General features: G+C 36.7%; 1 protein-coding gene across 2 annotated transcripts; it reads right to left on the reverse strand.

Moving 5' to 3' along the window:
- Window positions 1-64: 64 nt before the first annotated feature.
- On the reverse strand, window positions 65-24,526 carry alpha-Man-IIa (alpha-mannosidase 2). 2 transcript variants are annotated; one of them, XM_089738491.1, is made up of 21 exons: window positions 24,370-24,526; window positions 24,039-24,175; window positions 23,266-23,541; window positions 22,197-22,344; window positions 21,243-21,417; window positions 20,416-20,717; window positions 19,727-19,812; window positions 18,787-18,887; window positions 18,262-18,439; window positions 17,372-17,556; window positions 15,339-15,512; window positions 13,726-13,990; window positions 12,743-12,915; window positions 11,585-11,803; window positions 9,650-9,827; window positions 8,675-8,833; window positions 7,608-7,760; window positions 6,872-6,994; window positions 5,178-5,369; window positions 4,988-5,098; window positions 65-3,189 (listed from the first exon to the last, which is right to left on the reverse strand). In XM_089738491.1, exons 2-21 carry the CDS (start codon window positions 24,165-24,167, stop codon window positions 3,031-3,033), a joined length of 3,486 nt encoding a protein of 1,161 aa, XP_089594617.1. In that variant the 5' UTR covers window positions 24,168-24,175; window positions 24,370-24,526; the 3' UTR covers window positions 65-3,030. The 2 variants fall into 2 exon arrangements, with proteins under 2 accessions (XP_089594617.1, XP_089594618.1); XM_089738492.1 differs by having other exon boundaries at window positions 24,313-24,459.
- Between the last annotated feature and the right edge of the window lie 695 nt (window positions 24,527-25,221).

Genomic DNA, 25,221 nt, shown 5'->3' on the forward strand with positions numbered 1-25,221 from the left:
TCTTGATATTTAATATTTTTGGTATTATAATATATAAATACAATTGAAGTACAAAACACATGCAAAATTTGTATATTTCTTTATTTACATTTCTTTAACTATACAAGTGCTTTTGTTTTTTAACGGCTTCAAATACATAAATCATATAAAAGGATTGTTTTACGATTATCGTAAGTTCTCTGCATTAAGCTAAACACTATAGAAAAAACTATTAGACAAAATGTTATTAATCTCATAGGTAGATATGAAATTAATAATATTTTATTAATAAATTATTAATTACCAATCAGCAAATATTTTTATTTTGGCATTGGCAATATTTTTGTTGTTTGTTTAGTTTTATGTTAGTTTAAATTTAACTAATTTACACACATTACATAGACATTAATCGCATACGTAAATGGGGTCAAATTAATAAAATCCATAAATTTTATTCAATTCACGCTAAATAAATGCAACATAATTCATAAAATTTATTTATATAATAATTACGACATGTATATTATAATATGTAAATAAATAATCGGGGGACAGATCACAGAAGGTCAACTGGCCCCTAGCCTCCCTGTACCGTGGGAACCAGAAACACATATATATACATATTAAGATAATAAACATGTCTATCACATGAATGCTGGCCTGAAGCGGGAATAGAACCCACGACACAGCAATTAAGAGCGTTAACTAATGCGCCAAGGGATCAGTCAAATTGTACAATATTTACACGATTCATGTATCACTCATTTAAAAAGATTAGTATTTTTATTACTCGAAAATTAACACACTAATCCTAAGTTGAAACATTAGGAAAAAGGATGCTGATGAATTTGATATCTAAACAAAGTTAGCTGTTATGTGTTGTGCTTAATGAAAGTACTTGTAACGCTTACATAAACTTATTATTGAGTTTATTTGCTTGCAATAATTATTACTGTCACTTGTTACGTGTCCTCGGAAATTGGTCAATATCTTTTTTTTATAAATTTTCATCATACTTTTTTTTGTAACATCTTGACAATAAACAGTTTGCAAGTAATTTTTTTAAAAATCTACCCACATATAAAAACGAAAATCCACAATTCGAATTGTTAAAATTTAAAAACTTAAATAACAAACATATTTTTGCGTTTCAAAATTATAAGACATTAATATTATTGGCGATTGTTTAATTCGAACTCTGGCGCTCTGTGTGCAAATGATACGTCAATTATACTAGTCTCGCCCAATGCTGCCAATACAATACACACAAATGAAGCCCAGTGCATGTTGGACTACCACGTTGTATATATTCCATAAAGATTATGTGTAGCTGGTTTTTTTTTATAAGCGATGTTAAGATGTTTTTGGCAACACATCAAGCAAAGTAATTCTCAGAAAAGCGCATTTTCTATAAATATATTTTTTTAAACAAACTAAGTAACCGCCCTAATAATACAATATTATTCCCTTACTAGTTTAAAACTTGCCAGTTTAATAATATCACGTTATTTGTATTCTTAAGTGTGATGGATAGTGCCTTTTAAATAACTCTGTTCGCTCATTGTGAATATAATGCCGCATTTAAGGTACAACAGTAGCTACAAAACTGAGCAATCGTGAACATTATGATTGCAACGCTGTTCATAGACCGGCTTGCGGTTTCTCTTCTGAGGCCATAGTGCTTAATGATTTTTAACTATAAATTATAAATAGAAGATGCTTTGAAACTATTGAAGGAACAATCAGAAAAAAATGACTTCTATGATCATTCCATTATTATTCTAACCTAAAATAACCGAGAGTGGATCCAGGGGATCCGACAAGACATATTTCGGGTCAGATATGGTTTCAACTTTGTAAATGCAGTCATGCAATTTTTTTGTGTTTACAAATTTAGTACTTCATGACATTGCAACGTTTGCATCTATCAAAAACTAGAATTTTACCACAGTTTTTGTATGACCCGTTCAGTTTTGACAGCTTTTTGTACGACTGATGTTAATATATAATAATATATTAATTATAAAAAAAAAACTTTTGAGTTTTGACACATATTTGGTTAAAAAAATATTACTGTTTGAGTCGCCTCCTCGGAATGTTACAAACAGCACTTTTCACTTTTCCCCTAATAATGCGGTAAAATCAACGAAGATGGCAACACTGTTTGTGTGCAATCTATGGCACAGATTTAGTAAACGCGAAGTAATACGCATAAAGTGGCCAATGTATTTAATATTTTCTAATGAGACTGAGCATAACCGACCGTGTGAAACAATGAAATAACTCTCGAAGGATCGTCTGGTACACAAATCGTCGTCACAAGCGCATTCCCCATTATTATATCGAGGGGTGAACGGCTATTTGGTTAAAGCGACATTTCGCTTAATACGCGACATTTACTTTTGTAATTAAAGGCCTGTTTTATTTGGTACTAGCGACCCGCCCTCGCTTCGCTTCGGAAACATTAAATTTTATTATTGATAGGCGAAGCCCGCCATGTTGCGCGCGGTACGATAATAACTGCGGGTGACGCCGCGGGGCGAAGCTAGTCTAAAAAAAGTAGCCTAAATTGCTCCTTATATCATCAGCTACCTATTAGTGTAAGTCTCATCAAAATCGGTCCAGCCGTTACAGAGATTAGCCGGAACAAACAAACAGACAGACAGACAGACAGACAGACAGGCCGACAGACAGACAGACAAAAATTGTAAAAAATGTTATTTTGGTGTGTGTACCGTATATATTCATATGCGTGTAGTAAAAAGCGGTTATTTCAATACTACACACAGACACTCTAATTTTATTTATATGTATAGATTAACATCAATAGTTGGATGTTTTAATTGAAATTAAATTAAGCCAATCCCATTCAAATAGCTGAAGAATTAATTTGTTATGATATTTTTTCTAAATTTCAACCTCTAAATGGCTCTCCTGTAAACTTAAATTATAAGCATCGCAATAAAATGTCGCATAAGCCTTTCATCCGTCGATATAATAAAGTAACAACAAAAGTATTAACATAATTATTACACTAAGTATTATTTAATTTCATCCGTTCCTTATAGTTTGATTGACGAACACGGACCGGATCTCCATGGGGCACAGCGTGATGATTCCGTCTGACACTTGCTTGTCTATCTGATTGAAAGTCAACGTGCTTTCGTAAACACGATCTGATTTCACGTCTATCAAATCAGACAGACGGAACTGTGGACAAAAAAAAATATATCTTGTATTACGAATAACATTTCTAGAAATTTCTATGGAGGGTAAAATATCTCAGTGTATTAAAAACTGTCCTTTGAAACTGTCCCATCCCCATCCATCACCTGCCGACCCCCCTTCGAAGATCACCATCTATTTATGTATGGTTCGCAATAAATTCTTAATTCAAATAAAGTTTATTTAAAATTTGGAATTCTATTTTTAAATTCAGTGATTTGATAGGTAAAACCATAGCCGACTTAACCTAATAGGTGTATGGCTCTAATAAAAAATAAAAAAGGGTGCGTGTACTTATGTACGCGCGTAAGAAGTTATACTTTATTTTTATTAAATTTATTTCTTTTTTTTTCAATATTAAATAATTAATAATAAATATTTAACGTTAATAATTTAATAATATTTAGTATGAATTATATTAAATAATAATTTTGTCATTTATATTACTAAAAAATGAATGGTAATAACACTTTTTTTACGAGTCTACATGCGCGAAAATTCACCTGCGGCTATATTCAGACTCGCCAAGTTACGTCGGTCGTATTGTAATGAGCGATTTAGTAGGAAACTTCATTCTGTTAATTTTGTGTCACGGTGCGCGCGCATCGTAAAATTTCACTCTCATCAATTTTCCATAACGCACCTAAAGAAGTATAACTTCAAAAAAAAAGGTGAAACCATAGTAGCAAGTGGAAAGATTCAAAAAACAGCGCCATAAGCTACCACACTGCGCTTCAATCCAGCACACTTCACTCTCACTTCACTTGATGGAAAGATGGAATTGAACAAATGGAAATGATATGAATATTCATATCAATTCCATTTCCTACACTAGCGCTATTTCGTTGAGTATTCCAACAATAACTTGCTGTTTACAGATGGACACTTTTAACTTGTTCCCTATAAAAGATGGTGCTCCTTATCTCTACCCTCTATAAAATTTTCATCTTTGAACGCATGATTATTTTTTTACGGCAGAGATACACATGTTTCAGATTTTATTTTTTTTACTGACATTATTTACTGAATGGCATATATTGAAAATGTTGCGAATTTGATTTTAGTAAACTAATTTACAAGACGTTGTAAAAAGAGGTTGCTGTTTTTTTTTTCTAGATGAAAAGTAACGCTTGTCCCTAACTGTAATCCTGAACATGTATGGATAGTGAAAACGTGACAAACTCACATTCTCATTATAATTAATTTCAGTCACTTTTTCATCTTGTAAGTGTTCGTTTTTTTTTTCATGCTATGCTGATAGCCTTGAGAGGTTATTTCAGCTTCACCCTAACGTGTAGGTGGGCTGACGGGGCTCAAGCCGGAGTATTGCTAACACTGACCCTAGCAAGAGCAATGCTTCGCAGAATCTACCACCGTATCGGAAACGCGACCCACTGAGAAGATCCGGCGAGAAACTCAGTGGCCTGTGTCTGTGGGTTAATTCGCTCGTCGAGCCCTTCGTCGCAAGTGACGGGTTTGATGAGGACGGTGACCGGTGCTTGTGGTACCTAAAAGCACCAGTGTTCGTGTGTCACTTTCCATTTACTAACTTTGCGTTTGTTCAGATTTAAGCTTGACATATGCGCTAAACTATTTACCCTTTAGTATTGAAGCTTAATGTCTCGAAATCCCACGAAATTACCATTTCATCGAGATACGGAGATAAAATATTTATTTAACTAAAATCGGCTAAAAAGTCTTTCAACCGCTAGCCCGAATTAATGTCAATAAAAATGTCGAGTCTGTGGTAGTAATGGTGTTTTTTTTTTAACTAACGACTGACCTGTCCGTCACTTAGCGGATACGCTTCGACGGTGTCCTTGTGACCGTAGCATGTGTCGAGGGCTACCCTTTGGAACGTCAGCCCCATCCCGTGTAAATTCGTGCCTTCCTTCTGTAAGCGTTAATACTCAATTTAACTATACATGCAAGGTTAAATATATTCGCGATTTTTTATTTTATTAGTTATTGACCTTAGTGGTGGTGTGGGTTCTGTAGGAGGCCAGCACGATGTCGGCGGCGTTGACGGAGGCCTTCTGGTAGTCGGGGCGGGGCTCGTCTCCGCGCGGCGTGTAGTGCAGCACGAGCGGCGGCTGCAGGAGCATCTGCTGCGACACGTGACTACCCAGCGTCAGCCACCCGCTCGGGTGATCAGACGGCGGCTTCTGTAAATATAGCATTATTTGTCAAGTAGGCCACAATTTTTTTTCACACAACATGTTATTTCTTTATCGAATTGAAAAACTATTATATATTATTTAATAAGTTTTACATCATACGAAATTTTATTTTGAAAAAGTTACTTAAAATGTACACTGTATGTATTATTATTATTTGTATTGTGAATGTTTTTAAGCCGACTATGATTGGTAAGCTGAAAAATATTGCATTTTGCTTGACTGTACAAGCGAGTCTGTACAAACGACTAAAGAAGCAGCGGTAAAGCACGGCTTCGCTGTATGGGTACGCTTTTTTTTTGCTTAGACGGTTCGACGAGCTCACAGCCCGCCTGTTGTTAGGTGGTCACTAGAGCCCATAGACATCTACAACGTAAATTCGCTATCCACCTTGAGATATAAGTTCTAAGGTCTCAAGTGTAGTTACAACGGCTGCCCCACCCTTCAAACCCAAACGCATTACTGCTTCACGGCAGAAATAGGCTGGGTGGGGGTACCTACCCGCACGGACTCACAAGAGGTCCTACCACCAGGAATTACCCAAATTCGAGAATCCTGAGATTCGAACACCGGTGCATCGCTCAACACGAATGCACCGGACGTCTTATCCTTTAGGCCACGACGACTTCATTATCAAACTATGCGCGACATGTCTGTGTGACGAAATTTGAAAGTAATTTATTAGACATTTTTTTAATTACAATCATCTAAGATCTAATTAACAAATACTGTTATGAAGGTGTGAATAACGTCATCTGTCGTCAAATAGCAAAAACAGATATCAAAACCACTATTACCATCGGAAATGTTTGGAAAATTGTAGCCATGTCGTTTCAACTATAAAAGCGTTGCATAGAAGACATGGAGGTAGTTAATAATCAGTTCTACTCGAAGCGAAGCGTTAGAAGTCATTTGCGATATTGAAGCCTACTTTAAGTATCGTGATAATTAAATTGAATTTTAATTTGTATTTCGGTGTAAGTTATTAATTATCCCGAGCCCCAGCGCCTAACAATATTAATAATAATATGTCTACATTCGAAAAGATTTTTAAGCTATTGCATAGCTTTTATCGCGGGCTTTGAGCGCGGCGACCGAATCAAGAAATTCCGTAACGAAAATAAACCTAACACCCCCACTCCGCCTACCATGTAGCTCGCGTTCAACACATTCACACGTTGCGCTTGTGTAGTGTTTGAGCGCGGCGTGACGTCATACTGCATGCGCATATGAAAAGTCTGCTCATCTCTCTCTCGCGCGGTCTAGCTTATGAGTGTGAAGGGGACAGTTAATGTTTTGCTTTTGTTAATGTTTTAATATTAAATTATTATTGTCTAATTATAATTGCATAAGTTGATAAAAAAATGCTATGCAATAGCTTTTTACAGCGGCAGTCCCCGAGTGCCACACGTGGTTTTTTTTTCATTCCAGTTGAAAGGCAGATGAGATGTGGACAGATGTCCTTAAAGAAAGAAAGTCCATTGACTCACGGCGCAGTGCCCGAGGGCCGGCTCCGCTATGAGCCTGAATGTGTGGCGCGTCCTCACGTTGTCCAGCACGCCTTGGTTCATGCCTCGGTTGTCATCTCTGCTCAGGCGCCTGTCTTGCATCACCTGCACAAACAATTTTAGTTAGAATTGCAAAGCAGTTTAGTACTATTTTCCCTTCTGTATTCTTTGGAAATATTTCTTTTTTTAACTAAGTAAACTCAAGGAATTGTTATTACTGTATAATAAAATGAAACTAAGTCTTGAGGTGTCATGTACGTAACGAAATAATTTTTTTGAGTTATTCAACTCAATATACAATATTTACAGAAAATGAATACAATATAAAGTAATTATTTATTGTAATGCTTGATGGATGATCGAAATTCTTCCGGTACTAGATTTAACGAAGCACTGCTCTTGTTAGGGTCAGTATTAGCAATTCTCTGAGTTTGAGCCCGTGAGCTCACCTCGCAGCCACAGCGTAGTTGGAATAGCCCCTTAGGCTACCAACGATTAAGTTTTTTTTTTTTGTCAGGAGGAAATTGCCTTACTTCCGCCCTCCACTGGAATGGTGGGCGGAGCATGTCGGAGTCGAATCGACTAAAACCTCCTACCGCTCAACAACCAACGTCCAAACCTCACATGAGACAGAACTCGTAAAAAGGCAAAGGGGGGAAAGTGAAGCGTTTAGTGGGAATGCCATAGACGTATAAAGGGATTGAAATATTCCGGTTACCTCAATTTGTCCCGGCTGTAAGGCGGCCATTCCTAACGGAGTGGAAGTGAGCACCGTGAACCTGATGTTCTCGTCCTCGATGTAGGCGGCGGCGGGCAGTGGGTAGAAATTCGCCTGCAGCGGAATCTTCTCGAAGTAACGACGTTTTATCATCTGCCACGAAACGTTATATAGCTTTGAGGTTTCAGTTTACTACAACAACTCGTTTAAAAAAAACTAATTAGGTATCATTATTTAAACCGAAAAGTTATACAGAATAGCATCAACTCATATAAGCCGAAAAGCTATACAGAATAGCCTCAATTCTAATAATTTAAATTGAGACAATCGAAAATTAAACCTAAACAAACTCATAAAACGTACTTTACAAATTATAAAATTGAATTTTATGTTCTCTTTAATGTATAATGACACAAATGTTGACAGCCGCCGTACTTCAATCAATGTATTGTTGAATTTTAAAACATTTAAAAATTATTTCGCAAAAATAATTATCTGTGCATATTTTACGTTCTGGTCAATCTTGGGTTTCAGCCAGTACAGAACTTAAATGTTTAAGAAATTTCATTTGTATAGACTGTGCCACCGTTCAATGTGAAACGCCCGACTGTTTTGCGACAGAAATGAGCTGTAAGTATGCGTGTGGCCTTACAACATTGTTACGCTGGTAAGAGTAACGCCATCTATCGTCGAATAGTCGAACGAATATCGAAGGATCCAGTAGCACCTAGAACGCTCGACAAGTATAACGCCATCTATTGTTAGATAGCGGAAACACAATACTAGAGATGTGTGGAACATTCTCGATAATTCTAGGGATGTGGTATCGGCTATAAAAGCGTTGCAGGGGATCGGAATTACTCGAAGCGAAACAGCGAACGGATCACCTGAAGCGAAGCGGAAGAAGCGAATTAAGAGTTTTAAAGTGTTTTAAGTGTTCTAAGAGTTGAATACAGTTTTTAGTTGTACTTTGGCGAAATTTTATTAATTCTGAACCCCAGCGCATAACAATATGTTACACCGTCACTAGAACCCTCTGAAAAGGCTTATGCAGTCGTTCTACAAACCTGCATCCCATTTAAGTCTGTATAGAAGACGTCTCCGTTCCGGACGCTAGTGGACAGCCGCAGCGCGAGCTCCAAATCGTCCACCTGCGGGTCGATGAGCAGCGCACTGCTGATCTCCAGCTCGGCGTGCGGCAGCGACGGGTTGTTGTATACAGTTACCTGCAGAGCGAAACGCACTATATGGTACTAACTTTTTAATACGCTTTTACTAGCTTCTGACGTATGTATGTTAGTATTCAACGGAATCTTTGAACATGATTTTGACCCCCTTCAAAACGTCGGATTAACTCGAAATTTGGTATACTTATTAAAATCCGTTGACAATTCAATATTTAAAAAAAATATTGAAAATTTTTAAATCCAACTAAAAAATAGAAAATAAATATTAATAAACTTAAAAATAGTGTAAGAAAAAATGATTTTATTTAAAAAAAGAGTGGGGTGAATGGTATCAGTAGTTATAAATATTTTATGAACAGATATGAGTAGAAGGGTTATTTTGATAATATCCTGAAAAGCACCCCAATTTATTAAATTTTATTTTCTATTTTTTAGTTGGATTTTCTATAAAAGCGTATTTTGTTAGTTTTTTTAAGTTTTTTTTTACTAGTGGCAGGACGTCTTGTGAGTCCACACGGGTAGGTATCATCACCCTGCCTATTTCTGGCGTGAAGCAGTAATGCGTTTTGGTTTGATGGGCGGGGCAGCCGTTGTAATTATACTGAGACCTTAGAACTCATATTTCAAGGTGTATTTATTTAAGTACGAGTATTTGTATCTATAAACATAAACATTATGTATGTTTAAATACACATATGTTTAAGTAATATCACTATCACACTACACATGCCAAGGTTCATCTCTGCACCCCCCTAAGTTAGACTGTCAGAGAATGCCCTATGGCATTAAGTCCGCCTTTATACAGTCTAGTAAATAAAGTTATAAATAAATAAATATTCGCAATTTTATATTTACCGAGAGTATAATTTCTGCGGTTTTGGGTCCGACGAGGGCGGCGTAGAGCGTGGACTTGTGTATGCCTTCGGTGACCACGATCTCGGGGTACGGATCCGACTTGAAGTCCTTGGCGGGCCCGCTCGGTATGAACAGGTAGGCTCCGCTGTTGTTGTCCCGCCCCTTCTGCGTGTCGTACCTGCAGTGAGAGCATCAGCAAATTGAGAAGTCACAATAAAACTTCCTCTTTTTCTTCACCTGATCCCACTAGATAAGATTAAAAGGACGACCGTTCCAAAGGTGGGTAGACGACATAAAAGCCGTTGCAGGCTCTACGTGAAAAAGGAAATGCCACGACCGGAACTTATGGCAGGATTTGGGGGAGGCCTATGCGAAAGCAAAAAAATCTTAGCCGATGAAATATGCTAAGAAAAAAAAAATAGAATAGTATGTACCTAAATATGAATTAAGGTTGTTAATAAAGGCTTCTTTATCTTTTATCCCACTAGGTTGGGTCGACACAACTAATTTTTCTCTTCCATTCTCTTCTATCAGCCGTCAGCTCAACACTCACTCCTCTCTCTCTCATATCGTCATTCACACACTCCATCCATGTCTTCTTGGGTCAACCTCTTCCCTCTCTACCTTGCACTACCATGTCAATACATCTCCTAGTCACATGCATCTTCTCTCTACGCATCACATGTCCATACCACGCTAACCGTCCGCTCTTTAATTTGTTGATTACCGGGGCTACTTTCACACTTCCTCTGTCACAACAAGACCATGATCATAAAAAATGTATACAACTAAAGTGAATTATTACGGCTTAAACAAATATTTATAAATAAATATAAGTACAAATAACAATTACTTGTCATATAGAGAGTCCGTTGTCGTGAACTGAATCATTTTAGTGCTGAGCTTATTTTCACATATGTTACAAAAATTCAAAAAGGATTTTTGAAAAAAAAATACATAATGCACAGAATATTAATTCAATTAATGCTCTAAATTCACAGCAAAATAATTTTAAATGGTCGATTGTAAATATTATTAACTTATAAGTATTCTAAAGCTCCTTACTTGATACGCATTAACAGAAATTCGATCTATCGATGGTTCGCGCTCTAAAGGTCAATAAACGTCAATCAATTTAGATATCACTTTTACTGGTTGAACGACGCGTTGGAAGCCCGCATGGGTAGGCGTCACCATCTCGCTTATTTCTACCACGAAGCTAACATGTATTTCGGTTTGGAGGGTGGAGCAGTCCTTTTACTATACAATGAAGGCTTCGACCTCATGTCTCAAGGTGGATGGGGACTGCATCTATATTTTAATACGTGAAGCAAAAACTTTGTACCCCTTTTTACGAAATATGCGCGGACGGAGGAGTGTGAAATTTCCACACTTATAGAGAATATAGAGAAGGGGTGGAGAACGCTAACCTTTTTTTTAATTATACATAAAATCAATAAAAAAAATTTAAACACACTTCCATGTATTTGACACAACACATGCATATAAATATACTCTTTGTTTATTGTCAAATGTCAAAGCTTTTTTGTTGTTTAAATTCTGTGGTCAAATTGTGAATAGATCGGCGTAGTATTGGCGAAATCTGTGATTTTATTAAAGAAACATAATAGTGTTTGACAATAGAACCATAATAATGTTCAAATTTATAATTTCAATTAATTAAAGTCGAATTTCGACTACTGCGGGACCTCTAGTCCACATTAATCACTATTATGCTACAAAAAAACTAAGTTGGCAGCCGCCCCCGCGCGCCTCAAGCTTTAATCGCATTACATTGCTCCTGTGTCCTATTGTTTCGCATTGTTTCTTTTGTTGATGTACAATAAAGAATACTCTCTCTCTCTCTCTCTCTATCTCTCTTTCTCTCTTTGTCTCTCTATCTCTATCTCTCTCTCTGTCTCCGCCGACACTCACTGCACGAAGTCCATGTGCACGGGAGTGGCCACCCCGTCCCTCGACACAATGGTTTTGACGAGCCCGTTCATGTTGGTGACGACCCTGGTGCTGTTCCCCGCCTGGAAGCTCACGTCCTCGTTGAGTCGCGCCGACGGCTGCTCGATCGGGAACATCTTCGGTAGATCCACGCTCCAGTAGTCCGCGTTGTATATACGCACGTGAGAGAATGACGTGTATCTGTGGATACAAAATTGTTGGCATATTAATACACCTTCGCTTGTCTATTATTATTATTATTGCCTTTGTAGGCAGACGAGCATACGGCCCACCTGATGGTAAGTGGTCACCGTCGCTCATGGACGTCAGCAATGCCAGGGGCAGAGCCAAGCCGCTGCCTAGTTGTCTAGTTATTTGAATTTGAGATTTGATGAGGGTTGTCCGTATTTTTTAATGTCTTTGAAGGCAGAGGAGTATACATTCCGGCCAATGGTAGATAGTGGCAATAGTTTACGGACATCAATATTGTCAGGACACAGACAGCAAAATCGTTGTCAGGCCGCTAGAAAAATCATGGATGTTCACTAACAACAGTCTGTGAACGCAGAGATCTCTTCTCCGGTTGCGGAGACTGCGATGGGAATAAGGAACAATTTCTTGAAGCACTCTCCATGCAACATGTGGCTAAGATAACCAACATTCATTGTATTGTCTACGCGATCAAATAATCGTTATGGAACTAGATCGTATGGAGTTCGTCTGTACATTATTAAAAAATCCGCACGTGCAACTTGGTGAACGTGAATGAAGTGAATCTTCTTTTGCGGTGAAACTTTTTTTGTTTTTCTTCATTTTTCATCATTAAATCAGATTGCTCTTTTAATAGAGAAGAGATATAAGAGATGCGACATCTTCAACATTTATATTATATATTTTTTAAATTATAGATAGAAAAATAAATATATATATATATATATATTTAAATACTTCTTAAAAATATAGGACGCTACTCGTTGCTAACGCTCGCGCTGGCCTGTAACAGGTATACTACGCGCGTGCGTTCGAGTGCCACGCATTCACTCTCGCTCTGTCTCTTTCTAGTATGATAGCGTTAATCGTTTAACGCAACCTTCTTGGAAGTTGAATTAGAAGTTTCACTTCAAAAAAATTCAAACTCACTTGTTGATACTCATCGCGTCCCTCAGTGACACCGAATAGACGGTTAAAGCGAGAGGTCCGATGGTGACCGGGAAGGACAGCTGGTACTTATTGTTGGCGAGACCCAGACGCCTCTCCCCTGCGACCACGGGGGATACTTGTGCCATTATCGGTTCACCTTCTGGATCGAAAACCTAAAAATATAATTGATTTTTAAGTACCCGCATTTGGTTGTATAATACGTTTTCTGCCGCGAAGCAGTAATGCGTTCCAGTTTGAAGCGTGAGGCAGCCACTGTAGGAAAAAGGAGACTTAAAGCTCATGTCTCAAGGTGGGTGGCGGCATTTATTTTGATGATGTTTGTGGACTCCTGTAACCACATTTGGACCGAGAGCTATTTCACCCATTTAAAAAACAAAAAAAGACTTGTATTCTGGCAGGACTTTCTAGAGATAATAATATTTTTATCCGTAATCTTTGTTCTAACAATCTTTTATATGAAGCTTCACTCTACTTATCGAGGGGTGAAAAGCTATTTGGTTTAAGCGACATTTCGCTTAATACGCGACATTTATCTTTGTACTTAAAAGTACGCTTTATTTAGTACTAGCGACCCGCCCTCACTTCGCTTCGGAAACTGTAATTTATTATTGATTTCTCCACTATTTAATGGATGTTATTATACATATAAACCTTCCTCTTCAATCACTCTATCTATTAAAAAAAAACGCATCAAAATCCGTTGCATAGTTTTAAAGATTTAAGCATACATAAGGATAAAGGGACAGAGAAAGCGACTTTGTTTTATACTATGTAGTGATTAGCATCAACGGTTCGATGTTTTTAACTGAACTTCAATTAAGTTTACTCTATTGAAATAGCCGAAGAAGATTTTTTGTTATGATATTTTTCCAAATTTTAAACTTTATGTGGCTCTCCGTTAAAATTACAAAAATTTAGCTTAGCCCAAGCCTTTCATCCCCCGATATTGGTATCGTACTCACTTCAACGTGCGGGGTTGACACTAGCACTGTTAATATTTCTTGTCTTCTGAACGCCAGCGCGTTGTACAGCACGAGGCGCCTGGAAGGAGACACCACGTCCAAGGCAATCGTGATCCTGGAGGGTATTTCGTCGTGCCGCCGCCAGATGTCGTCCACGTCGAGGAATATGTCCTCTTGCGTTTGATCCTGTATATGCGGCTGCTTCAGCAAGTAGTAGGCAGCTTGTTGGATGGCGGATTGACTGTATTTTATTGCTGTTAGCATCCTGCAATGTAACTGTTTCACTGTTTCACTGGTGGTAGGACCTCTTATGACTCCGCACGGGTAGGTACCACCACTCCGCCTATTTCTGCCGTGAATCAGTAAAGCGTTTCGGCTTGAAAGGTGGGGCAGCCGTTGTAAATATACTGAGACCTTAGAACTTATATCTCAAGGTGGGTGGCGCATTTACGTCGTAGATGTCTATGGGCTCCAGTGACCACTTCACACCAGGTGGTCTGTGAGCTCGTCCACTCACCTAAGCAATAAAAATTAGTAGTACAAAAAAGTGCATAAACAAATTAGAGCTCACTTCCTAGAACCTTTAGGGGGGTTTGATGGTCTACCGATGTTGGGAGCAGAATGCGAGTTCAAAGATATTTTTAGAGCCCTACCCAGCTTTTGCCCACTAATGCTAATACAACTTTTATTTTAGTTCCTAATCGTGAAACGAGGTCTCGCTGCATTGTGACAGTAATTGAAAATGTGAAATGTAGATATTTCTTGAAACATAGAAATAACACAGAGTATAGACGGAAATTTCGATTGCTTTGTAAATTCAACTGTCAAAATGAAACGCATTATACCTTCGACAAGTATTTGTCGGGAATTGTTTTATTTTAATAATTTTAGTGTTTTTTCGGGTTTATATGTGTAATTTAACGTGATTAACTGTTTAGCGTCCGTAAAAGTGTACAAAAGCTTCTCGGATTCTTTCAACAAGACCTTTAAAACAGTCTCAGTAGATAAGCACAATTTTACTGAGACTTTATTTCATCCCATCTCATCTAGTTTCATTTAATTTCGCTTCACATCATTTTTCATATTATGACGAAAGAAGAAACTATAAGATTAGGCTTAAAGGTCTCGTAGTCAGGCCATAATAATAAAAAACCAATTAATAGGCAAAACGGTTTTCAAATTCCGCAGTTTTCATTCATTTTACTGTATTTCGTTTTCAGCGCTATCAAAAGCGTCATGATCAGCTAAAATTCACACTAAAGGCAAAAAACCGGTACAAATTTGTTTTAACGTATACGGATTGACTGAGCGAAGGAATGTTGTTTAATGGTGGTAGGACCTCTTGTGAGTCCGCGCGGGTGGGTACCACCACCCCACCTATTTCTGCCGTGAAGCAATAATGCGTTTCGGTTTGAAGGGTGGGGCAGCCGTTGTAACTATACTTGAGACCTTAGAACTTATATCTCAAGGTGGGTGGCGCATTTACGTCGTATATATCTATGAGCTCCAGTAACCACTTCACACCAGGTAGGCTGTGAGCTCGTCCACTCACCTAAGCAATAAATATAAAAAAATAGTAGTACAAGAAAGTGCATAAACAAATTAGAGCTCACTTTTTGGCGTAGTCCTCCCTGACCTCGTCCCTGGAGGTGCCGGTGATGCCGTCGTGATGCTGGAACAGGGAGAGCGACCTGCGGGCCTGCTCGACCCGGTCCCTCAGCTGAAGCGACATTATGTACGACACAGCATGCGTGTCAGTCGCTTGAGCTGTTATTATTTCGGCTGCCCTGTAGTAAACGGATTTATTGAACTCTTAACATAACTAAAAACATAACATACACAACATAAATAAAAAATAAGGTTTATATTCTAATACTAGGTAGGCAGGTACGTTCACAGTTGAAACAGAGTTGATAATTCAGTCCTACTAAAAAAAAAAATTGACGATAAATTTTAAAAAGTATTGCCAGATCAATAATTTCATAACAGATGATCTTTGTGGTGCAAATTGTAAAAGTTCTGTACTTAAGCCGGTTCTTTCTTTTTATACATTTCAAATAGTAATGTGTAATGAAAATGTGTTTAATATGTAATAAAATGTGTTTCGTGTGCCCAAATTACCAAAATAAACAATTTTTGAAAAATAAAAACCGGTATTAGCTTTTGAAAACAAGAGAACCAAGATTTTCTTTTACACCATTATTAAAACATAAATAGTTCTGTACAGTGCTCAGCACTATTTACAAAATAATAGTACTTTTAAAATTTACAAAAAAATAAATTATGACTTAGTTTTTCTAAAGGACAATGCCCAAAAGTGGGCCAACTTTATGTCAAAACTATTTGTACTTGAAAAACTATGCCTTATTTTTTCACGTTGTTTAGTTTATGTATCAACATTTCTTTCAACCTGGTATTGTTTTCCAAAAAAATAAATTACTTATTTGATAACATGCCAAAACTATCCATGCCATAGTTTTTAAATTCGCCAATAGGCAATGGGCTTAGCCCATACAGCCTTATAGCAAACCTATATGCTGTCAAACGAAAGAGTTGTTTGTGACTTGAACAACAAATAAAAAAAAAATTGCTAATGCTTATAATTCACAGGCTTCTTAGTTTATTTTTGTTCAATTCAATATTTATATATTGTAATAATAATTATTACTTAAAACCATGAATTATTTAACATTTTTAGACATTAATGATTCCATTAGTAAAAATATCAATGGCCTACCATTACTCTATTCTTATTATATATGATCAGAGAGTTTTGGCACCAACCCGAGTGAAGCGTCACTTGAATTTTTATTTTAATGTTTTTTTAATAGTTTATTGTGTAATTTGTATTATTTGTATTTGTAATATTGTGTATAAAAGGTTTGCGTAAACTCATGCTCAGTCAATGTGGTATTCGTCGAGTTGACGTCAAAACTCCCAAAAAGCAATAAAAAGAGATACACCGGCTTTTTATTGACATAAAAAATATATAACTTCGACAGACTAGGCTGTATAGGCTACGCTCTTTGCCTGCTTATTGGTGAATTTAAAAACAACAACAACAATATCGTTGCCGGCTTCCGGATTTTCATTTCATTTTATTATTATTATGAGGATATAATAATAATAAAATGTACGTAAGGGCTTATTTCTAGCAACATTAACCACAATTAACTTATTTAATACTGTAAATAATTATGAGAGCGATTATTAATTTCGAAGAAAACAATTAACAACTTAATTTTAGCTGCAGAAAAAAACAGATTTCTCTTAAACCTGGGTGAGAATATAAAAATCGTTTTCTGAATATGAAACGATATTCCTTTGTCTATCAAATTAAGTTAAAACCATCATGACAGGACAACTTTTTTTAGGGGCCCAAACGCCCATAGAAAATGGGCATTGTCCTTTAATTTGCTTAACATAAACACAATTCAATAAATACGAAACCCATATCAATCGTTCCTGGTTGTCAACCGTGAGGTGACAGGTGACAAGATGACGTCAGTCATCCCAAGGAGTGTATCGGTATGAAGACAGTCGATCGACTATCCACAGACTTGGCCTGGACAAGGGCGGATTTAAGGAGCTAACTGCCGATTTGCGGAATCCGAAGAAGCCTTATCATCACGTTAACATCTCTTACCTGACATAGGCCAGTAAAACTCTATCCATGTTCTTATAAAACGGTCTGGAGGTGTAGTACCCGCTCCAGTAGTGCTGGTTTCGATCGGCGTACGTGAAAAAGTCCCCAGACAGAACCGGGAAGTTTGATAGTTTCACTTCATCGTGTAATGCTTTGAAGTAATCTTCGAGTGTACCATATTGTACCTGAAATTGTTGTTAAAATTACTTAAATAATTATTCATTCTTGTAGCCACACGGCCCATCTGATGGTGAGTGTTTACCGTCGCCCATGGACGTCAGCAATGCCAGGGGCAGAGCCAAACCGATGCGTACTGTTAACTACACTCCATAGGCCTAGTTTGATGAAGGATATGTGAGTCAACTATTATCAAAGCCGGCAATGTGACTTTTGGACAATTATTGGTAAATCAGAAAAACGAATTATTGTCTTTGTATTCCATTGGCAGTCACAAAACTCTTCTGAACGACATCTTAGATAAATAACAGGTTAAGTATTAACCTTTATTTAATGCAGGTTTTGAACCGTATTCTTTGAAGGAGACGATTATATTCAAATCAATCTGTATTGACATATCAATAACATTTTTTTGTCCAAATGCACAGATTGCCACCTTTGATAATAGACGACTCATATCATAGTGCTTGGGAAACAACGTAGGATGGAGCTAATTCCAAAGCCGGATGGTACGTAACAAAAAGGATCTCTGGAAGCGTACTGTGGATGAAGGCAGTGGTTCTAGGTAGCATGGTATAGTATGGTATGGTATATTCAAGGAGAGTGACGGCATACACGTTGTGATGTCGATGGGCTTCAGTAACCAGTGTAAATCAGCTGGGCCGTGAGTTCATTGACCCATGTATGTATTACATTTATAATAATATACTAACATCAGTGTTCCAAGCATCGTTACTGTTGATGTACTCTATCAGCATGTCGTAGTTCTGGTACTGATTGTCCCACTCGTTGGCGCGGTCGTACCGGAAGTCGTCACCGAGAGGGAAGAACAACACGTTACTTCTGTAGAGTTGAGCCTTCTTCCTCCACTGATCTAATATCTTGAACGCTCTGGAAGTGAATGTGGATGGTCCAATTTTAATACTTTGATTAAAATACAATTTTTTAATGAATAGATGGTGAAAAATCTTCTATGAGAAACCTTTATATAATGCAATCGAATCATCCACCTAATGTTTCAAGCAGGCGTGACTTTAAACTACACAGAAAGTGAGTTCGAATGTCAAAATATAAATTATACCCACTATTGAAAAAAGGCCTCACCCAATCCGGTCTAATAGGTAAGACGTTTGGTGTGTTAATACAACCATGTTCTAAGTATTCAAATATTTCCGTAATCCAGTTATCCGAGAGACAATACTAACTTAATTAAGCAATATTAACTTAATCAGTCATACCTTTCATCCACATTCTTTTGGGTTATCCTCTGGGGTGCAACGCCCCACGGACAAGTTACCCCGTTACCGGGTAGACGTTTGAAATCAAATTGACAGCATATCTGAGGATATAACAAATTAAGGTTTACTTTATTTTGATAGCTTACATGTAGAGATTATCTACAAAATTAGACTTGACTTGATTAGATTTTTGTTTAAGCTAAGGTTTTGTGAGTCCACACGATTAGGTACCCATCACTTTGCCATTTCTGTCGTGAAGCAGTAATTTAGGTTCGAAGGGTAGGGCAGCCGCTGTACTTTAAAAATTGAGATCTATGAGTTCCGGTAACCACTTAACATCAGATGGGCCGTGAGCTCGTCCACCCAACTAACCAATTAAAAAAAAGGTTACATATAATTTCCATGTAGGTATCATATTCACTATAACTACTTTTTGCCTTTGATCGGTGAACAAGTTCACAACTTATCTAGTATTGAGTGGTTACCTGAGACATGATATCAAAGTCTTAACTGCATTGTGTGATCGCTGTCGATCTACCGAGAGCCAAGACTTCGTTGAGGCTGATAACATCACGGTGGTCTTTAGAATAAAATGCCTGGTATTGAGTGATGAGACTGTACCAGGGTTCGAATCCCGCAGATACGAATTTTTGTAATCAAATACGCGCTTAACACGATCACGGAATTACATCCCGTAATAGAATAAAATCCGCCCGTAAAAATTATGATTCGCCTAACTCCTGACCATACGAGGTCTTATGACCCTATCCGGGTAAGCACCGCTACCCTTCCTATCTTCACCGTGAAGCTGTTACGTATTAGGGTTTCAAGAGTGAGAGGGTTTCTAACGCGATTATACAATATAAATGAGACTTAGACCTCGTGTTTCAAAGTGGTTTGCGGTATTCATACAGCAGGTTTAATTAATCGTTACACTTACCTTAGGATCCGGACCGCACGAGTGAGGAACATCGTACGAATAAAACGGGAACAAATGTGTGAACATATCAGTTTTCCCAACACCATCTAAAAATATATTACTATAAGTACATTTAAAACAAACAATTTTTTTTTAAAATGATAAATTTTTTATTGCCTAGATATGTAAACGAGTTCACGGCCCATCAATCGACAATTGGATAGAATTTTGATTTTGGCTGTATGCTCTGCTCTTATTTATAGTGTGACGCCAGATGGCGGCACTTAGTACTTTTTTTTATTGCTTAGATGGGTAGACGAGCTCACAGCTCACCTGGTGTTAAGTGGTTAGTGGAGCCCATAGACATCTACGACGTAAATACGCCACCCACCTTGAGATATAAGTTCTAAGATCTCAAGTATAGTTGGAGCAGCTGCCCCACCCTTCAAACCGAAACGCATTACTGCTTCACAGCAGAAATAGGCGGGGTGGTGGTACCTACCAGCGCGGACTCACAAGAGGTCCTACAACCAGTAAAAATGGGTCGGTGGTTCGAATGCCCGTTTGGCGACCACTGCTTTAGGCCACGACAACTTCTAAATTATATCCAATCAAATTGAACCGATAATGATCATGTATAATAATTGCATAACAGAGTTGTCAGTGACCATGAAAACTGTAAACTAATTTACAACAGAATATAATCTTACCCCATAACTGTCTCCATCTAAACTCCAACTGTCTATTCGAAGCCAATTCTTTCTTAATTCTATAGTGTACCCTCTGTATCATGGAATTATCAAAACCGGACAACTTGAGGAGGTAGGGTTGCGCGCTCGAATAACCGAACGGATCAATGGACCATGCGTTTTTGGGTACATATCCCAAATTGTCGAGTAGCCACTGATGTCCGGTGGTCAATTGTTGCACTACAGACAGCCAATGTGAATTCGCCTCGTCGTTCATAACCCATCCGCCTGTCACGATTTCAAGTTTCTTTGATTTCAATAAACTGAAATATAATATTTGTTTGTTAAAGATATTAACAATGAATAAAAAGAAATTATAAAAGTACTTTTAAGACCAAGAACTCTATAAATTATTCGAAACGTCTCAAATAATAAAATGAAAATTATAAAAACCGGATCAAACTGTAAAAGTAGTTTTAAATATGTCTGTATTTTACGAAAAACTACAACAATACCTAATAACTAATAAAAAAAAAAAGACTTCATTAAAATGCGTCATTAAAAAGCAATATCGGTCGTGTTTCGAGATTTATATATTTATTTTATATAAAAGGAACATTGATTGTGGTTGGTTCACTGAAATACGTTATTTAAATTATTTAAATGAATAAAATAATTTTAAATTTTTATTAAATCATTATTATTTCTATGATTAACACTAACAACACCTTTAAAATCGACTGTGTATTGCATTTCATACTATAGTACAAGTATTTATGGTCTTTTTTTAATTAAATTTTTGTACATCAGTTTAAATAGTCGTGAATGAACAAACATGCTGCACTTACTTCAGGAAAGCAGTCTTGTCTTTCTCAGTAGCATCGTTATTCCACCACAGCGATAGAAAACTTATTTCGGCCCATATAAACTTACGCCCTACACCCTCGTTCAATTTTTCTATCATATTATTGAATATGGCTCTTGTTTGAGACTTGTAATAATTTTCGAATGTTTTTAACCAACCTAGAACATCAATGATTTCATTTATATTCATTATAAACTTTCGCATGAGCAATGGTAACATATTTTTCAGAACATAAGGTTCAAATTATAAATGACAGCGGCCCGCTCCGGCTCCGCTCGGGTCTTTAACAAAAACTTCAACGATATCTGACGTTGTTTTATTTTTTTAAATAAAAGAACACTTATCGCGTCGTAACTATAATAGTGAGACATATGCTGTTACGACACTTTATGTAAATAATAATGTGTTCTACAAAGTCGTACTACATTAATTTATTCTATCATGAATAGTTTTCGCACGGCACGCGATGTAAAGAATATTTTAGGTATTTTTTTTTACACCTTGGGTTACATTATTGAAGTTTTATTAAGGATCCCTAATTTTTTTCAAAAAAGATTATAGCCTATGTTACTCGGGAATAGTGTAGCTTCCAAAAAGTGAAAGAATTTTTCATATCGGTTCAGTACTTTCGGAGCCTATTCAATACCAACAAACAAACAAATCTTTTCTCTTTATAATATTAGTATAGAAGTATAGACAGCATGTTCTAAAATCTATAAGAGATAATAAGTAAAAAGTATTAATATATATTTTCGATAACTAAGTGTAATCAAATCTGTCATTCATCAGATTTTGTTATTATAATAGTAGCACCACATAAATATATCCACATTTAACTCGATACCAGAATCCCAACCCTTCTCCAAATTTATAAAAAAATTAAATGAACCTAGTTTTCCATTTCCATGTGGGATACATTGTGGAGAAAACTACATACCTGGGTCATTGTGTGAATGTGGTACAATAAAAACTTTCAATTTGTTTTTCTGACTCCATTGGTTTTCATTGTATTCGATATTCCATCCTTGTTTCCAAACACCTCCATCTTTATCATCAAACATAATCCTTTCATACAGGGATAACATCTATTAAGAGACAGTAAATAAAAATGGGATTATCTTGGTGTAATTGTGAACAAACAAATAAAGATAAAAATAATCGAGGTTGATAAGTTTTGATAGTTTAGATAGATTAGTAATTGTACTTGAATATTTAAATTGACCTACCTGTTCAACTGGGTATTGTTTTTTTTTTCTTAATCAATAGATAATCAAAAACGAAATGTGTCACTGTGCCTTGAACATAGTTTTAATTATAAAATACTATTATTTAAGGTTTATCTATGATTATTATGATGTATGATTATTTCATATCAAGAAATACTGTGGCTGATTTATTGGATTGATTATTTTTTTATGATATCTTGTTGGTAGCTAGTGTCAAACTCATCGGTTGAACATGCGAATAAATGGATGCTAAGATTGTCTATAATTGTTAAAAGCTCACATGTGAACCGTAAACCTATTCAGTGCTCCAAAATGACAGGATTTTCATAAAAACTGTAAATGTAGTGGAACGGGCAAAAAAGTCAGTCTCTATCCCTATCCAGAAAAATGAAATACATGATGTTAGTGGATTTCAAATTTCAATCACTATTAATTTTAGTGACAATGTAATTGTATCACTAATTTAATGAATTCAAATCTATCTATACTAATAATATATAAATCTACAGTAGTTTAACGGATGTTCCATTATAACTACTGAACCATGTAACCGATTGACTTGAAACTCTGAATCCATGTAGTAAATACATGTACTTAATGGATGGGCTAATATAATTTATATGAGTGTTGGACTCCCTACACCAGTTGCAGGGGCGTTAATCATGAGAATCTTTGTGGGGGTGAGAAATAATATTGTTAATTTTAAATGCCCAACAATGCAGACGGATATAGCTAGTTAACATATAAAAATGTAATACAATAAATAGAACCATATCTTACCTGCACATCAGTTTTTGGAACTGAGTATTTCTGAATGGGACAAGTTGATTCATTCAATTTTATGTGCATCCTTGGTGGCTCATCTCCTACTACTTTGAACTCTCTTATTTTTTTGTTTTTCTCCATTTGCCTTGGTCTTTTCTGTGGCGGGTGATATTCATTTGACTGTCCTATAATTTGGCTCATGGCTGATTTTATTTCACCAACAACAGCATGATGTTGATCAAGTTCATTTTCAATATGACGTAATTTTGATTCAAAGGCAGACCACTTGTTCTGAAAAAAAAATGTTTGTATGCATGAAAACTAAGTCTCTGTTTTAAAATAGACGTGAGCTGTAATTTTTCTGCCGTCTAGTCCTAAGAGGTTACCTGAGCACGGAACCATATTCAACTCCTTTATTTTACCTCAGGAGTGGGGTCTATGAGTGCTTCATACCAGAAATTAGGCTAATTGGTGGCAATTATTCATGCAGACTCACAATACATTGTACCTTCAGTAATTACACAAATTTATTATTCATTTCATTATACATTAATAGCCACTCTGTTTTTTTTTATTCAAATTATTTATGGGGCATTTAATGAAATACAATTCAATTTACATTTTAAAAAAACTATCAATTCAAACGTCTCTATGTTATTCAGTCAAAACTTAGCCGGGATAGGGTATAGTAGAAAATCCTTTTAAATTTGGAATATAATTTATTTGCATAGAACAGGTCCTGTGTTTTTAATTTATTTTTAACAGTATTTAATACTTTTTGAGCTTACCTCATCTACGTTTATAGCTGGTTTAACACTAGGTAAATTAAAACTTAAGTCTGTCATCACGTATAAAATAAAAATAAAAGCTATAATACACGTCATCCAAAAAAACGCCGATAAACGTCTGATCCTCATACTGCTTTCTGGAAACAAACAACAATGTACAGGACAATGTTCAGATAATCAAAATTCGTTTAGCAGTAGACTTTCAACAGAAAAATATTAAAAAAGTAGGAAAATACAGAGGAAGAATCGGTAAACAAATTTCAAACTGACATACTTTATATACGATTCAAAAATACTCAATAATTATAGTCACTTTCAATTAAGTACATACATTAATGTTTCGCGCTTCTTTTAATTATTCAGTTAATAAGTCAGAATTAACTTTTAAATAAAGCTCAGCAATGTTCATTTCTGAATTTCTGAATACAAATTGTTGACATTGTTGACAGTTTTGATTTTTTCCTTTTTTTTCCGGGTGGAAGGGAGCCTTCCCTTGCGCCCGACCGGCTTATACCGGTCACTCACATTCGCACGAATACGCAAACCCACAAGTGTAGGACGACATTTGCAAATGATTATGCAAAGTTTTCGCTGCATTCGTGGTTTTCTAAGCTGTGTCGGTTTTTTAACGGACATCAAAGCGCGCGAACCGCGATCCTTCGCGTAGTCTCTCACACATTCGTGTGACCAGTGGTGCCCACGATTGCGAAGGTAACGGACGTTTCGCCATTTTCATAGTTCGTGACAGCTACTGTATAACGTACCTTCATCACGGATTGGCACAACACCAAGGTGATGGAGTTCATTGAACACCTGCAAAATGAATCGACCATATCCATACCCTCAAAAGAAATCCCATAAAAACAGAATGGCCGTTAATGACGCCTGGGAAAGAGTTGAAAGCTCTTTCTCTTCAATGTTCTATTGACGAATTGTAGGCAGCGGCTTGGATCTGCTCCTGGCATTGCTGAAGTCCATGGGCGACGGTAACCACTTACCATCAGGTGGGCCGTACGGTCGTCTGCCTACAAAGGCAATAAAAAAAAAAGAATTAAAAAAGAAGAGAAATTCGTTAGACATTCGTAAACAAGTGTAGGAGGAAGCGCAAACGGGTTCGCAAATTGAATACCGAACCCATTTGCACAGCCGTAGCCTCTAAGTTTGTGAATGAATGTCTGACGGC

The sequence above is a fragment of the Bombyx mandarina genome, chromosome 25 (genome assembly GCF_030267445.1).
Source record: "Bombyx mandarina strain Sakado chromosome 25, ASM3026744v2".
NCBI classification, from domain to species: Eukaryota; Metazoa; Arthropoda; class Insecta; order Lepidoptera; family Bombycidae; genus Bombyx; species Bombyx mandarina.

Excerpts from the sequence above, each read along its gene's own strand:
- alpha-Man-IIa (XM_089738491.1), bottom strand. The coding sequence starts at position 24,167 with ATGAGGATCAGACGTTTATCGGCGTTTTTTTGGATGACGTGTATTATA. Across the intron at positions 18,440-18,786 it reads CAAAAGAATGTGGATGAAAG|AGCGTTCAAGATATTAGATC; the intron begins GTATGACTGATT and ends ATTCACTTCCAG. Across the intron at positions 6,995-7,607 it reads TACAGCCGGGACAAATTGAG|GTGATGCAAGACAGGCGCCT; the intron begins GTAACCGGAATA and ends TTGTTTGTGCAG.